General features: G+C 39.6%; 1 protein-coding gene across 5 annotated transcripts in view; it reads left to right on the top strand.

Annotated features, from left to right (window-relative positions):
* The window catches only part of ITSN1 (intersectin 1), a 229,548-nt gene that overhangs the window by 105,418 nt on the left and 106,663 nt on the right, over positions 1-17,467 (top strand). For all 5 annotated transcript variants that reach the window (XM_049858659.1, XM_049858660.1, XM_049858661.1 and 2 more), the window contains 2 exons: positions 1,780-1,867; positions 2,003-2,142. In XM_049858659.1, the coding sequence (XP_049714616.1) occupies positions 1,780-1,867; positions 2,003-2,142 (228 nt within the window). The remainder of the gene's footprint in view (positions 1-1,779; positions 1,868-2,002; positions 2,143-17,467) is intronic.

Raw genomic sequence — 17,467 nt, 5'->3', positions numbered from 1 at the left:
CCCTGGAGAAGGACATCCTGCTTGGTAAAGTAGAGGGTCAGTGAAAAAGAGGAAGACCCTCACTGGGATGGATTGACACAGTGGCTGCAACAATGGGCTCAAGCATAACAACGATTGTGAGGATGGTGCAGGACCAGGCAGTGTTTCGTTGTGTTGTACATTGGGTCTGTATCATTTGGAAACGAGTCGACAGCACCTAACAACAACAGCTCCAGAGTGGAACCTCACTAAACACTTAACGGCTGTTTCACCGCCCCTTTATAGTGTAGCTGTCATTGCTGAACTCATGATTGTCTCAGTTCCAAAACTCACAGCAATTGTATATAATGCTTTGAGACATATGCAAATTATATTCCATTTCCTGTATGTCTTTAGTTGATGGTGGTATTTGAACTTACTCTTTGAAGCTAAATTTAACTCACCAGTGAAGTAACAGCAACTGACTTCCATTCCTGCTGAGTGGACAATCCCACTTACCCCACAGATGCCATGAGAACAGTAACTTACTCGGCAATTACTCATTCAGCACCCCCTGTGCTGTGGTTAAAAGCGTTTCCCTTCTTACCATCTTCAGAAACCCTGGCCACCTGTGGATTCCGTCTTTCCTTTTGTCCAAAAAGTAGAGAAGGGCTGCAGGCTTTGCAGTTCCCTGGGTACCTTTCTCAGCACACAAGAAGTGACCTGTGTGATAGCTTAGCATCATTTTATCTTTCCCATTTTGAACAGTGCCATCTCTTGAAAATAATTCATTTCAAAGTACATTTGCAGCCTCATCTTTTGATAGCATGTCCAGTTAGAAATAAATAGCAGTGATATACCTCTCAGATTATAAAGCCAAATGTAACTAAACTAGCATAACTAAGTGGACATTTATAGTACAAAATGGCCCACAGAAGTTGTTGTAAAAGAAACAGTAGGAAACGCCTTTTTACACACTTGTAGAAACTGTCCAGGAGAATTTCAGATGAATTTAAGCAAATACTGAAAACCAAACCAAACCTGTTGCCGTTGAGTTGATTCCAGCTCATAGCAACCCTACAGGACAGAGTAGAACTGCCCCATAGGGTTTCCAAGGAGCAGCGGGTGGATTCGAACTGCTGACCTTTTGGTTAGCAACCAACTCTTAACCACTCTACCACCATGGTTCCTAAGCAAATACAGTGCTTGGGAAATTGCTCAAGAAAACTACTAAACAGCCCTGTTCAATGTGATTTTAAGCTTTTTTTATGTCAATTAAAAAATAGTTGATTTAAGGCTTTTGTGTACCTGTTTAAAATTGTAGTTCCATTCTATGTGGTAGAAAACATAAATGGTGCCTAAGACCCAGCTTCTCTTATATGGCAAACCTAAGTTCAACCCTATTAAGTATCCAAGTTCCGAGTGGAATAGTTTTCATTTAAACTGCCCAGTCAGTTTACAAAAAACAGGGTCACTGGATTTGCATTTGATCAGGGTGCAATTCAGAGGGCATTACTTCAGTTTTCTCTCTGCCAAGTTGTACATAAAGTACATTTTTTAAAGCTTATGAATAGCCATTAATAAAAATATAAGGAATATCAAGGGAGCTGTAAACGTCTTAGCTATGTTTCAGTGAAAAGCATTTGGCACACAGAGTGAATTCCTTGGCAGGGCTCACCCTGACTGGAGACTAAATGCCGTCTCAAGGAGAGGATTTGGGTTGAGGTTGGGAGAAGTGCTGACCATGCTCTAGGCTGGACGGTGAATCTGGACTTGGTCGTTTTCCCGTCATTCACTGTTGTTTTCTCCATTCTCTCCCAGGAATCTCAGCAAATGCTTGGAAGACTTATTCCGGAAAAACAGATACTCAATGACCAACTAAAGCAAGTTCAGCAGAACAGTTTGCATAGTAGGTGTTTTATTTTTAAAGTTGTTCTTTTTAACGTCAAAAATTTCTTTACGTGAAAAGAGAATGTTAAAAATGTTTGTTTTCCTCACTACCATTTTAAAGTTTTTCATATCCTGCAATGTTTTTCTAAACTAGGAGATTCACTTCTTACAGTCAAAAGAGCTTTAGAAGCAAAAGAACTAGCTCGGCAGCAGCTGCGAGACCAGCTGGATGAGGTTGAGAAAGAAACCAGAGCGAAGCTACAGGAGATTGATATTTTCAACAATCAGCTGAAGGTAACCACCCTGTGTGTGTGTGTGTGTTACCTGCATGTCCTACCTTTAATTTTTCTAACGCCAGGTGATACATCGATATTTAATCCCAGGAGGAAAAATGTGTGATTCTGCTTTGTCAGCCTTTGTAAAAGCCTTCACATCTCTAGAAGAACAATATGCAATCCAAACTACATTTTCTCTTTTTAAAAAAATGCAAGAATGAATTTGCCATCTATAAATAGGGCTGAGTGTGTGGCCCCAACATGGTAGCTGTCTTTAATCTGAGGTACATTTTCACACTCTTCAGTCCCTTTGTCTGTCTACAGCCACATCCAGGTGAGTTCCAGAAGCCAGGCCCGTTGAGCTTCAGCTTTCTTGTGTTCTTAGAAGACTGTTAAAACTTGGAATTCTTCTGCTACTTGTTACCTTCAGGATCGTGCTTTTATGTCGATGTTTGTTCTGTTACCTCACACTTAAAAATTTTATTGTTTAGTGCTTGCTTTAGTCTTATGGCAGAAGTGGTGTGTGGCTTTGTCATATTTGCTTGGAAAAACTCAGGAAAATGCCAAACTCTCGAGGAATGCAGAAGTGGTTGGAGAACTGCCTCTTTCCGTTCGGGGCTTTTGATTTAACTTTACAGCATTATCATCTTCAGAATGTTAATTGTCATAGTAAAAACCAGAATGCAGACAACGCAAATCCTATATTTTAGGTTTAATTAGATATTGGAGTTTTTAATCAATTATGTCCTTATAAGAAATTGAATGCTATACTTTCTTCCCCCAAATACTTGTTTTCTTTTACCAACTTAAAAACCCTTGATTCTGGGTAATTTAGTTTTTGGCAGTAGGAAACAGTAAAAATTCTATTTGTTATTATGAAAATTAGGGGGAAAAATTAGCATATTTGAGATTTTTAGTTAACCTTTGACCTGAGATTCGAGGCCGAACTGTCAAGATGTCTGAGTTTGAGGTATTTTTGCTGTTTTTTCGAACAGTACATAGTGAACTTTTCTGAATCGCCCAAGTCTTAGGGGAAATATTATTCGAGCCGAGTTAGTGTTTTTCTTCACTGTACATTCATGCTCACACAGTGTGTGCACACACCTGCTCCTCGCTTATCAACTCTCTCTATCCAATGTTTCAAATTTACGACAATAGTAAAAAAAATCTGTGATCCGACTATTTTGCGCAATAAAGACCTTGCTGACCCACACACTCTCGCTTGCCTGGGCTTGCGGAGGGAAGAGAGGCCCCCCCTCCCCATCTGGAACCCAATCTGGAACCCATGGGACGCTCCTCCCAGTAGGGCAGGCACCTGCCTGTGGCCTCCGGAGTGGGGTGTGGGCAGGTGGTGCTCACCTGTGGAGCTGACCCCTGGCCGAGGTCAAGATGGCTACCACCACCCAGCCCTGGCCACTCCGCTTCCCACACTGAGTGTGCACCTTGGAGCCTGAGCTGGGGCACCAGGTGGCAGAGGACGCCTGGCCCACAACATGGATTCCGATTCCAGTGAGCAGTGTGAGGGCGAGCCTGTGACCACCCAGGTATAGTTGGGCAGTGGCCGCCCAGCTGGAGGGGAGGCCGGGGCAGGAAATCACGAGTATTTCACATAATGCCAATAACGACCTGGTCTTTGGCACCTAACCATACTGGTAAGTGAGGAGTAGGCGTACTGTGTATTTGCTCTGTATTTGTGTCTATGATTACGTGTGACGTCTAGTGTGGGACATGTATCTGGAAGTTCTCCGTCTCCAGAATAAGCATCATAAGATGCTCACTTTAACTCTCTGTGTGACTTGTCAGTAGTTCAGGCAAAAAGAATACAACGTGGTTGCAGACTACTGTGCATTCTAATAGTCTCTCAGAGTATAAACTGTTAACTGTCCAGCTATGTCTTAAACCCAGCGGTAGGCCAGATTTCTGCCTTAATCCCAAGATTCCTTTTTTAGAAATTTGATTCTCCAAAACGTATTAGAAAATGATAACTCTGGTGGGTGATTTTTGATAAATGCCTAGAAGATTTACAGATTAAATTATTTTAGGATGAAATTGCTGCTGCAGTTGCTGAATGGTCTGAGTCAGCATTTGCTTGCCTCTGTAACGGTTGGAGTATGAGCATACAGAGGCTCATTTTAGCCCCTTTTTTCACTAGACCTTTTTAAAAATATACTTGTTTTCAAATAAGAACATCTCTGTATTTTTAATTTTTATTTTGGTTTTCCATTATTTAAGTTGGGGTTAATACGATGAGTAAAAAAATCACAAGCCAGTATAGATATATTGTTTTGTTGTTCAGTGCCCATTTGGAGCGCTGAGTGATTGTGGCACCCTTGGTGGTCACTTCTAGTATTCCTCTCAGACCCAGTGAAACGAAAACAGAAGCAGTTAAACTGAAGAATCAAAAGATTTGTAATTTGATTGACACAGCACAGAGGCAGGTTTAGTCTCCTGAATATCTCCTGCCCACCTTTCTTCGTTGAAGGACTTTTTTCTGACTTTAGCACATGTGTTTACTCTCAGCTGTAATTGCCTATATGATGAGGTAGCCAAAGAAGAACCAGTGTTGTGACCCCTGGGGTCTGCTTGGTGCTTCTCTTGACACAGCAGTGTTTTTACAGCATCCACACTAATGATGCAGACATTACCGCTACCTTTCTGGGAGTGACATGTTGGCAGCTGTCCAGTCATTCCACGCATCTAATCTGATGGTGTGAATTTGCTGTATCCTAAAACATTCCTCCCCGAAAGGAAACCAGCTGCAGAGGACAGAGAAGAAGTTAGGACTTGGCAGTTGTATTTTATGTTCATGCAGATTGCTCAGCCAGGAAAAGGAAAGTGGATTTTGCTCATTACAGATGAGTACAGTGATACTGGAGAAGCACTGATGGTTGGAGTGTAGATTTTTAAGTTAGTTGGCCACACACCTTAACCTGTATCCAGTGCCTGGATCCACAGATGTGAACTATATCTAGCAAACACCAATTCTCTCATTCCTCCAGTTAAAAAAAACTGCTTATAATAAGTCAGTCACTTATTTGATGCATGCCTAACGTTATGTTCCAGTTCCCTAGGTATAGAGGTCACGTGGGGATAATATCACCCTGGTTTAGCCCAGGTTCTGTGGTATAAGATACAATTTGGAAGTGTATGTGTATTTAGTTTCTTGAAAGAGTTTAAAGAGTATGTCTTAAAATTTTCTCTCTCTCTTTTTTTTAACGTACAGTCTGCTTTAGCCCTTTCCATCAAAATGTCTAGTCTAGATTCATCCTTCTTTTGAGGTTCTCTCCCATTGGCTTCAGTTCAGAAAGAATTATTCTCCTCCCTTCCCCACCTAAGATTGATAACCAAAGATGGAAATTCTCAAGTTATTAATTGAAGAGGAAAAAAATCACTTTTGCAGTCAAGTTGACAGGTAATTTGTTTCGTGTAGGTAGCGACTTACTGGTCACCTGTTGTCAAATGGCTGCAGATTGAGAACATGGAGTAGTGGTCTCTGGAGTCAGGCCTTTGAGATTCTACCTGTTCTTATAGAAATTCAGAGCTCATTCTTCCTTTCAAAAAAGGCTACCTTCCATCCGTATTAATGGCCCTTTGCCGTATACATAAGGTCCCTGGGTTGGCAGTTCAGATCCACCCAGCACCACAGAAGAAAGGCCTGGCAAAAGATCTGAAGATACAAGTGTCTTTCTTTTTTTTTAGTTTACCCCCCAAAACAAAGAATTAGTTGAGAAAGAAAACAAGGGAATCATACTGTAACAAAGAACCCTTGCTTTTGTTTTTTTAGAGAAGTGTGTAGAAAAGGAGAGGGTGGGAAAGGAGGAGAAAGGATGTGCCCTGAGCTACTGACGCTCTGTGCCAGGAACTTCCCACTTGGCAGCTTCTGTGTCTCTGCTGCTTCTTACACGAATAGTAAATTGTAGCTTTCTGATGATCAAATGAAATATCCAGCCAGTGATTTGACCAGGCATCATTGATTTTTAAAGTAATTATTACTAGCTGAGTTAATGCTTCTTAAAGTAGTTTTAATTTAGTGGATCAAATTTGTTTACTGTAATTTTCTGCTTTTAAAATGTATTCTGTATGCAGCAAATATTTTATCATGCTAAGAAATCAATAGTCTTCTCCTATTTATATTCCAGAAACATCAATTTAAAATTACTATCTATGACTTTATCTTTATATCTCATTTTACACATATAAAAAAAATTTTTTTTTTAATCAAAACTCTCAACTTTTTCTGGGGAATTGGTATTCCTAAAGGACACATTCTGATAATTATTTTTCTTATAACTTCTCATAACTTGCATATAGTTATGAGATTATGCTTCTAACAAGTGTCCAACACCATTACCGATAGGGGCTTCCTGGACAGTGCAGCTTGCCTTCACCCTGACCTTGCCAATGGTCGCAGTCACTGTTAGCAGCTTTCCTGGGCACTGACAGCCTGATGCTGCGTACTTTATACCTTAACTGTAACACAGAGCAGCAACATCAAGTAGAGCTTCATTTATGCCAAATGGAGAGAATGCAACGCCCAAAGAGGTGTTCATGTTGAGTCCTTGTTTGTTCCTGTACGGGCACTGTGTGCTGGACAAGACCTCACGTGAACGGTGTTTACATCGGAGTGTTTCTTTCTTCCAGTCCGTGGCAGGGGAGGCGGCGTTGCAGCGGCTGCGGTTCTCCTGGGCTGCGTCATGGCTTAGACTTCCTTTTAAAGGTTCCTGTGTCCTACTCAGGCAGTACTCATCTATCTCAGACTAAGAATGATGAACCGTCTTCAGCTCTGTGCTTGTGTTTCCCACCCACAGATGAGTGCTCACTGTTTAAGACAGCGTTTACCACTAAGTGCTAAGCCTTCTTTGTACAAAGTTAATGATGATTAGTTGTTATGAATCGTGGACCTTTTTGCCCTGACAAGGTGTGTGTGTGTGTAAGCTCTGAATCACAAGATGGACAAGGTACTGTGTACTGTGGTCTTTTAGAACAAGTGTTTCAGGTAGCTAAATCTGCCACTTGTCTGCAAAAAACTGAAAGACAGCACCACTGATTATTCAGGTCTGTGCATGTTTACATCCCATGAGAGAGTGTTGTTAGAGGCAGCATACGGTTCCCAGGGTGGACGGTGTTTAATTTCTTAGCAAAACTTGAGATTTTCGGACAAATTTAGAATTGAAAATTATATTCCATAAGGTAGTTGGAAAAGCCCTTCTGAAATTAGACACGAAGGGCTCTTAGAAATATAAATTCTGCCCATAATGATACCTGTTCTAAAGTTACTCCTAAGAACTGAGTCGATGTTGAACTGAGAATGCCAGTTATAGTAACTAAGGTTGTTTGCTTAACTAAAGCTTTTATGGCCTTGGTTTCAAACACTGGCTTTCATGGCAGGCTTATTCATTATGAAGGCAGTGAGAGGCAAAATGTTTATCAACAGGGGAAAAAAGAAAAGGGCTGGAGAGAGAGCCTCAGAACAGAACTGAGAAGTCAGGAAGAAATGCATGCAAAGGGAAACAATGAGGACAAAGAAAAGCTGGAGAAAGAGGAGACTCAGGGACCCAGGAGAAATCAGTGTGAATTCAGATCACAGCGTTGCTCCCTCATAATCCGTAGAAAAATATTTGGCTCTTTCATGGTTTGCTGACTTATTTTTGTTCAATATAAAATTTATTTTTGCTTATATGATCATTTTGAAAAGACCCCTTCTGCACAGAAAGAATATTGTTGTTAGGTACCCCGACTCCTAGGGACCCTATGTACAACAGAAGGAAACGCTGCCCGGTCCTGAGCCATCCTTACAATTGTTGTTATGTTTGAGCTCATTGTTGCAGCCACTGTGTCAATCCACCTCGTTAAGGGTCTTCCTCGTTTTTGCTGACCCTGTACTCTGCCAAGCATGATGTCCTTCTCCAGGGACTGATCCCTCCTGACAACATGTCCAAAGTATGTAAGACGCAGTCTCGCCATCATTGCTTCTAAGGAGCATTCTGGTTATACTTCTTCCAAGACAGATCTGTTTGTTCTTTTGGCAGTCCGTGGTATATTCAATATTCTTTGCCAACACCACAATTCAAAGGCGTCAATTCTTCTTCAGTCTTCCTTATTCATTGTCCCGTTTCACATGCATATGATGTGATCGAAAATACCATGGCTTGGGTCAGGTGCACCTTAGTCTTCAAGGTGACTTCTTTGCTCTTTGACACTTTAAAGAGTTCCTTTGCAGCAGATGCACCCAATGCAGTGCATCTTTTGATTTCCTGACTGCTGCTTCCATGGCTGTTGATTGTGGATCCAAGTAAAATGAAATCCTTAACTTCAGTCTTTTCTCCATTTATCATGATGTTGCTCATTGGTCCACTTGTGCGGATTTTTGTTTTCTTTATGTTGAGATGCAATCCATACTGGAGGCTGTGGTCTTTGATCTTCATTAGTAAGTGCTTCAAGTCCTCTTCATTTTCAGCAAGCAAGATTGTGTCATCTGCGTAACGCAGGTTGTTAATGAGTCTTCCTCCAGTCCTGATGCCCCATTCTTCTACATATAGTCCAGCTTCTGGGATTATTTGCTCAGCATATGGATTGAATAGGTATGGTAAAAGAATACAACCCTGACACACACCTTTCCTGACTTGAAACCAATCAGTATCCCCTTGTTCTGTCCGAACAAACTGCTTCTTGATCTATGTAAAGGTTCCTCATGAGCACAGTTAAGTGTCCTGAAATTCCCATTCTTTGTACATAGAAATAAAATCCTCTAATTCAATGTACTTGTGATTGTGAAAACTTTGTAGAGATTTCTTGAATATAGAAAAATAATTAAAACATTCCCAAGACTGAAAATAGTTAATAGATGTTATACATTAGAATCTATGCCATACCAGGAGGCTTGTTGGTTGAATTTTGTAGTTACGGTGGGGTTTGGTTTTTTTTTTTTTTTTTAGGTTTTTAAAAATATTTAATAAAAGGTGATTTGGGAGAGAGGGAAAAGCAAAACTCAATCTTTTGAAAACATGCTTTCTTCCCTTTTGTTAATCTCTTGTTTAGGCAATCCTCCTTGACAGTTTTATCCTCCAGAATTACATGCATTTAAAATAGTAGGGTCTCACTTTGTGGATACACCTGAGGCATTTGGAGAAAATTCAGTTTTTCAGAACAAACTGGGATCACTTTTCTCTACCTGGTAACATAAGGGTACCTACCAAAGCCTCATGGGAGAAGATTCTCAGAAGGTTTTCTTTGTTGTGGAGAGGACAGGATTTCCCAGCCCTTTCTCTTTTGTTCTCTCCATCTCCCCACGTCCACCACCACCACCCTGTGCATTCCTCCTTAGCTCTCCCATCGCGGTCATGATCACTGATTGTGCCATGGGGCAGTGGGTTTGCTGTTTGCCTAAATATTGGCTGATGTTTAGAAGTAATATTTAAACATGTTTCTAAACATCAGTATACCACTTTTCCTAATTTAAATAACCAATCAATGTATCTTTTTCTTTATATTCTTTACATTTATAATGCAGGAAAAATGAATAAAGTTTAAAATTTTATGATGAGTGGAGTATCGGTACCTAAGTTGACTCGCATACAATTTCTGTGCTCTGAGATACTTCGGTACTTTGCAGATTCTTCTGCGCATGTGCAGGTCCTCTGTCCTCATAGGGTGTGTTTACTGGCTTTCCTTAGTAATTTTCCGTTTGTTTCACAACCAGTTACTTGGGAAAGGCTGAAGACTATTTTCAATCTCAAAACCTGTATTTTAAAACTTGGGACTTTTAAAAATTCTGATTTTATGTGTTGCATAATTTTTCTGGGTGAGAAATACTATGCATACAAAAGCACTTCTGCCTTAGGTGTTCTGTAGGTGTTAGATTATAGGCAAAACAGACAAAAACTTGTTCACCACCTGAAATTTCTAATGCTGGTACCTAGGTCAATTTCCTATGAAATCAATTTAATATTAACAGTATAAAGATTATCATTATTAGGAGATGTATTTTGAACAATTTTATTTATGGTGGTGTTCTTGAATTTCAAGTAATTAATCAAGGTATGGAAACCCTGGTGGCACAGTGATTAAGAGGTCGGCTGGTAACCAAAGGCCGGCAGTTCGAATCCAGCGGCCGCTCCTTGGAAACCCCATGAGGCAGTTCTGCTCTGTCTTACAGTGTCACTATGAGTCGGAATTGACTCAACGACAGGGAGTTTGGTGTTTTTTTTTTTTAATCAAGGTATGCAATGTTTATGAAAAGGAAGCCCATACATATTGTCCAGGTGGATACTTCTTTTTTTTATATTTCAAGTAAGTATGATAACTTTATATAATATGTCAATTTTTGAATTCTCTAAGACCAGATGAAAGAGCAGTAGTCATGGATATTAGATCAAGTGATTCTTAGCATAGCTATAGAACAGCTATCTTCAGTATACTTGAAAGTGAGCCATATTTCTCCGGGGGAAAAAAAAAAGTGTTGGATCCTCTTGAGAATTCAATTTGTCAAGCATATTGCTTTTGAAATGCTTTGGCTATGTGCCATATGGTGTCAAAAGATGCTTTATGGTTCAAATGTCTTAGTTCTTCTGGAGAAATAAATGACTTTTCCCCACTTGTTTCAGAGAATAAAGACCATTTTCATTTATCTTAGCTAGAGAAGACAGAATTTGCTAATAGTTTTTTTTTTTTTAATTGTGGTTCATGATCTGTGTTTGGTCAAAGACCGCTTTAGGAATCTAATGAAAATTATGAGCCTTCTCTGCCAGAAAAATGCAAATATACCCCAACTTTGCATGCAGTTTCCTGGTGTTCCCCAGGCTGAAGCTTATTCATGCACCCTGGCTAAGAAGCTTTGCTGTATATGTTTAGAGTTCTGTAAGTTAATTCCAGGAAGAGCCCTAAGGGAGATACTGACTTTTGATTCTTACTTTCTTACTTGTTCTGTTTTTATCTTAGTTATATCCTTGTGGATTTAATAGAATTTATATGGAAACCCTGGTGACATAGTGGTTAAGTGCTACGGCTCCTAACCAAGGGTCAGCATTTGGAGTCCACCAGGAGTTCCTTGGAAACCCTATGGGGCAGTTCTATTCTGCCCAACAGGGTCACTGTAAGTCGGAATCGACTCGACGGCATTGGGTTTTGGGTAGGTACTTTAATCAGGTTGACCACCAGGAAAGGTTGATACAGTTAGTGTCATGAAGTTTTTCTTAACTATTTCTCCCAGTTCATTCATTACTGGGTAAATAAAGAATTTAATGACACCCAGGTTTGTCATCTTTAATTGTTTCCCCCGAAAGAATTGAAAAGATACTTTTAAATAACTAATTTTACTTGAGTCTCTTAAACAGTATTGGCAAAGAATGAGGCAACAGTGTAGCCATCTGTTTGCTCCCCTCTGGGGTTGGACTAGGCGTTCTGCAAGGACTTGGTTATGGCAAAGTAAGGCAAGTTATTAACTCGTTTGTAGTATATGTTCCTTCATCCGTAGATTGCCGTCTCAGAAGTTCAACTTAAAAGAGAAAGTTTATCAATCTGTTGTTGTCAGGTGCCCTCAAGTCGATTCCGACTCATAGCGACCCCATGTACAACAGAAGGAAACACTGCCCTGTCCTGTGCCATCCTCACAGTTGTTGCCATACTTGAGCCCATTTTTACAGCCACTGTGTCAGTCCATCCAGTTAAGGATATTCCTCTCTCTCACTGACCCTCTACTTTACCAAGCATGATGTCCTTCTCCAAGGACTAGTCCCTATGATAAAGCATGTGAGACCAAGTCTTGCCTCACTCCTAAGGAGCTTTCTTGCTGTACTTCTCTCAAGGCAGATTTGTTCATTCTTTTGACGGCCCACAGCATATTCAATATTCTTCGCCAACACCATAATTCTTTTCGCATGCATGAATTTTCATAAATTTTCAGCTTATCTCAGTTCATGCCATCGTTAACTCCTAAGTTCAAGAAAAGAGAAGACCTGGCATGTCTGCCTGTGTACGGCCTCTTGATTTTCTGACATTTGATTGTGTATCGCAGCAGTGTCTGACTTGGATGAAGGGAATGATAGAAAAACTTCGAAGTCTTCAAATCTGGATGTCAGGCACCAGAGCCTTCTGTTGCCTTATTTGACATCTGTTATTTTGTGGCTGCCACAAGCTCCGTTTCTTCGGAGGTACTTGAAACTGCAGCTTATTTAGGCAATTCCAAAGATAGGTTCAGCCTATCCTGTAATGCTGCTATACTCAAAAATAAATGTTACGTATTTTTTTAATTCTTAGGTGTCTTCATGTATATGATGCATTTACAATTTTTTTTAACTTTCTCATTAGCTTGATTTTTTTCTGTAGATGTTTTAAATTTGTTTCTTATTGTTTTGCATTTTATAGTGCTTCTCATGTTACTAGCTTTACTTCCATCTTTTTTGACTTTGTGTCTGATACTTGACGAGCTATAACTCAACACCCAGTTTCCAGCGCCCAGTGTAGAAAGGAAATCTGCAGTGGGATTGTTTGGTAAAATGAAAACTATTTCTGCATATGGTCTCGCTGGTATATCAACAGTCATCATGGCCATGGCCATCATCCTGATTGGTCTGCCCTGTCTGCCCCTGTTGTTAAATATCATGAAGATGACCCTGCCTGTAAATAAAATTTTTTCTTGGGTAAAATGAGAACTTTTCCTTTTTAATATGTAATCAGGTTACTAGAACATCAAGTTGGAATTGTATTCTTCCCCTGTCATTTGTAACTCCTTTCTGTTTAATTTCAGCTCAAGTTTATTTTGTTACTGGTTATACCTTTTTGGTTTATCCTTGCAGTAAGAATAAAATCTAAATAAAGTGACACTGAAATAAAGTAAATTTCATGTGATGAACAGTATCTATGAATTCAAGAAATCTCAGAGCTGAAGGAAAACCTAAAGATGATTCAGTTGTGGGCCCACGGTAGGGACCTGAAACTAGAATCCTGTCTTCCCAGTAACTGAACTTTAGTTATTGTTTATTGACAGAAATTGTTCTTTCTGAACCCATTTAAGGGTTTTATGCTATTGAAGAGGAAAGTTTAAGGTAGGAGAAAAAGAAAGCCTTTCAGTCACTTTTCATTCTTTTTTTTTTTTTGTTGTTAATTTTTATTGTGCTTTAAGTGAAAGTTTATAAATCATGTCAGTCTCTCATACAAAAATTTATATACACCTTGCTATATAATCCTAGTTGCTCTCCTCCTAATGAGACAGCACACTCCTCTCCACCCTCTATTTTTTTTAATACTTTTTATTGTGCTTTAAGTGAAGGTTTACAAATCAAGTCAGTCTCTCACACAAAAACCCATATACACCTTGCTACACACTCCCAGTTACACTCCCCCTAATGAGACAGCCCACTCTCTCCCTCCACTCCCTTCTTTTCGTGTCCATTTCGCCAGCTTCTAACCCCCTCCACCCTCTCATCTCCCCACCAGGCAGGAGATACCAACATAGTTTCAAGTGTCCACCTGATGCAAGAAGCTCATTCCTCACCAGCATCCCTCTCCAACCCATTGTCCAGTCCAATCCATGTGTGAAGAGTTGGCTTTGGGAGTGGTTCTTGTCCTGGGCTGACATAATATCTGGGGGCCGTGACTGAGACCTTCTGTCTCAGTCAGACCATTAAGTCTGGTCTTACGAGAATTTGGGGTCTGCATCCCACTGCTCTCCTGTTGTCTCAGGGGTTCTCTGTTGTGTTCCCTGTCAGGGCAGTCATTGGTTGTAGCTCGGCACCATCTAGTTCTTCTGGTCTCAGGATGATACAGTCTCTGGTTCATGTGGCCCTTTTTGTCTCTTGGGCTCATAATCGCCTTGTGTCCTTGGTGTTCTTCATTCTCCTTTGATCCAGGTGGGTTGAGACCAATTGATGCATCTTAGATGGCTGCTTGCTAGCGTTTAATACCCCAGACGCCACTCTTCAAAGTGGAATGCAGACTGTTTTGTTAATAGATTTTATTATGCCAATTGACTTAGATGTCCCCTGAAACCATGGTCCCCAGACCCTTGCCCCTGCTACACTGGCTTCGAAGCATTCAGTTTATTCAGGAAACTTCTTTGCTTTTGGTTGAGTCCAACTGTGCTAACCTCCCCTGTGTTGTGTGCTTTCTTTCCCTTCACCTAAAGTAGTTCTTATCTACTATCTAATTAGTGAATACCTACTCCCACCTTCCCTCCCTCCCCCCCTCACAACCACAAAAGAATGTTTTCTTCTCAGTTTAAACTATTTCTCAAGTTCTTATAATAGTGGTCTTATACAATATTCGTCCTTTTACAACTAATTAATTTCACTTAGCATAATGCCTTCCAGGTTCCTCCATGTTATGAAATGTTTCACAGATTCCTCACTGTTCTTTATGAATGCATAGTATTCCATTGTGTGAATGTCCCATAATTTATCCATTCATCCATTGATGGGCACCTTGGTTGCTCTCATCTTCTTGCTATTGTAAACAGTGCTTCAGTAAACATGGGTGTGCATATATCTGTTCATGTAAAGGCTCTTATCTCTCTAGAATATATTCCAAGGAGTGGGATTGCTGGATCATATGGTAGTTCTATTTCTAGCTTTTTAAGGAAGCACCAAATCGATTTCCAAAGTGGTTATACCATTTGACATTCCCACCAGCAGTGTAGAAGTGTTCCAGTCTCTCCACAGCCTCTCCAACATTTATTGTTTTGTGTTTTTTGGATTAATGCCGGCCTTGTTGGAGTGAGATGAAATCTCATTGTAGTTTTGATCTGCATTTCCCTAATGGCTAACGATCATGAACATTTCCTCATGTATCTATTAGCTACCTGAATGTCTTTGTTAGTGAAGTGTCTATTCATATCTTTTGCCCATTTTTTAACTGGGTTATTTGTCTTTTTGTAATTGAGTTTTTGCAGTACCATGTAAATTTTAGAGATCAGGTGCGTCTTCCATGATCTTTATCGTTTTAGATTTTATATTTAGGTCTTCGATCCATTTTGAGTTAGTTTTTGTGCATGGAGTGAGGTATGGGTCTTGTTTAATTTTTTTGCAGGTGGATATCCAGTTATGCCAGCACCATTTGTTAAAAAGACTGTCTTTTATCCATTTAACTGTTTTGGGGCCTTTGTCAAATAGCAACTGCTCATATGTGGATGGATTTCTGTCTGGATTCTCAATTCTGTTCAATTGGTCCATGTATCTATTGTTGTACCAGTACCAGGCTGTTTTGACTACTGTGGCAGTATAATAGGTTCTAAAATCAGGTAAAGCAAGGCCTCCCACTTTGTTCTTCTTTTTCAGTAATGCCTTATTTACCCGGGACCTCTTTCCCTTCCATATGAAGTTGGTGATTTGTTTCTCCATCTCATTAAAGAATGTCCTTGGGATTTGGATTGGAATTGCATTAAATGTATAGATCGCTTTTGGTAGAATAGACATTTGTATAATGTTAAAGCTTCCTATCCACAAGCAAGGCATGTTTTTCCACTTATGTAAGTCTCTTTTGGTTTCTTGCAGAAGTGTTCTGTAGTTTTCTTTGTATAAGTCTTTTACATCTCTGAGAAGATTTATTCCTAAGTATTTTATCTTCTTGGGGGCTACTGTAAATGCATTGATTTGGTGGTTTCCTCTTCGATGTTCTTTTTCTTGGTGTAGAGGAATCCAGCTGATTTTTGTATGTTTATCTTGTATCCTGATACTCTGCTGAACTATTAGTTTCAGTAGTTTTCATAAGGATTCCTTAGGGTTTCCTGTGTATAAGATCCTGTCATCTGCAAATAGAGATTCTTTTACTTCTTCCTTGCCAATCTGGCTGCCCTTTATTTCTTTATCTAGCCTAATTGCTCTGGCTAGGACCTCCAACACAATGTTGAGTAAGAGCGATGATAAAGGGCATCCTTGTTTGGTTCCCTATCTCAGTGGGAATGCTTTCAGGCGCTCTCCATTTAGGGTGATGTTGGCTGTTGGCTTTGTATAAATGCCCTTCATTATGTTGAGGAATTTTCCTTCTATTCCTATTTTGCTGAGAGTTTTTATCATGAATGAGCATTGAACTTTGTCAAATGCTTTTTCTGCACCAATTGATAAAATCATGTGATTCTTATCTTTTGTTTTATTTATGTGGTGGATTACATGAATTGTTTTTTTAATGTTGAACTACCCCTGCATACCTGGTATGAATCCCAGTTGGTCATGGTGAATTATTTTTTTGATATGTTGTTGAATTCTCTTGGCTAGAATTTTGTTGAGGATTTTTGTGTCTACGTTCATGAGGGATATAGGTCTGTAATTTTCTTTTCTGGTGATGTCTTTACCTGGTTTTGGTATCAGGGATATGGTGGCTTCATAGAATGAGTTTGGTAGTATTCCGTTCTTTTCTGTACTCTGAAATACCTTTAGTAGTAGTGGTGTGAACTCTTCTCTGAAAGTTTGGTAAAACTCTGCAGTGAAGCCCTCCAGACCAAGGCTTTTTTTTTTTTGTTGGGAGTTTATTACCTTTTCAATCTCTCCTTTTGTTATGGGTCGACTTAGTTGTTCTACCTCTGTGTTAGTTTAGGTAGGTAGTGTGTTCCTAGGAATTCATCCATTTCTTCTAGGTTTTCAAATTTGTTTCAGTACAGTTTTTCATAGTAAGCTGGTATGATTCTTTTAATTCCAGTTGGGTCTGTTGTAATATCGCCCATCTCATTTCTTATTTGGGTTATTTGCTTCCACTCTTGTTTTTCTTTTGTCAGTTTGGTCAGTGGTTTATCAAGTTTATTGATTTTTTTTCAAAAAACGAGCTTTTGATCTTGTTAATTCTTTAAATTGTTTTTCTGTTTTCTATTTCATTTAGTTCAGCTCTAATTTTCATTTTTTGTTTTCTTCTGGTGCCTGTGGGTTTCTTTTGTTGCCCTCTTTGTATTTGTTAAAGTTGTAGAGATAATTCTTTGATTTGGGCCCTTTCTTCTTTTTGTATGTGTGCATGTATTGATATAAATTGGCCTCTGAGCACCGCTTTTGCTGTGTCCCAAAGGTTCTGATAGGAAGTGTTTTCATTCTCATTGGAGTCTCTGAATTTCTTTATTCCATCCTTAATGTCTTCTATAATCCAGTCTTTTTTGAGCAGGGTATTGTGCAGTTTCCACGTGTTTGATTTCTTTTCCCGTTATTGATTTCCACTTTTATGGCCTTATGGTCAGAGAAGATGCTTTGTAATATTTCAGTGTTTTGGATTCTGCTGAGGCTTGATTTATGACCTAATATGTGGTCTATTCTAGAGAATGTTCCAAGTGCACTAGAAAAGAAAGTATACTTGGTTGCTCTTGGGTGGAGTGTTCTGTATATGTCTACGAGGTCAAGTTGGTTGATTGTGGCATTTAGATCTTCCGTGTCTTT

The sequence above is a fragment of the Elephas maximus genome, chromosome 18 (assembly GCF_024166365.1).
Source record: "Elephas maximus indicus isolate mEleMax1 chromosome 18, mEleMax1 primary haplotype, whole genome shotgun sequence".
NCBI classification, from domain to species: Eukaryota; Metazoa; Chordata; class Mammalia; order Proboscidea; family Elephantidae; genus Elephas; species Elephas maximus.
This window is presented reverse-complemented; position numbering and strand designations above follow the sequence as displayed.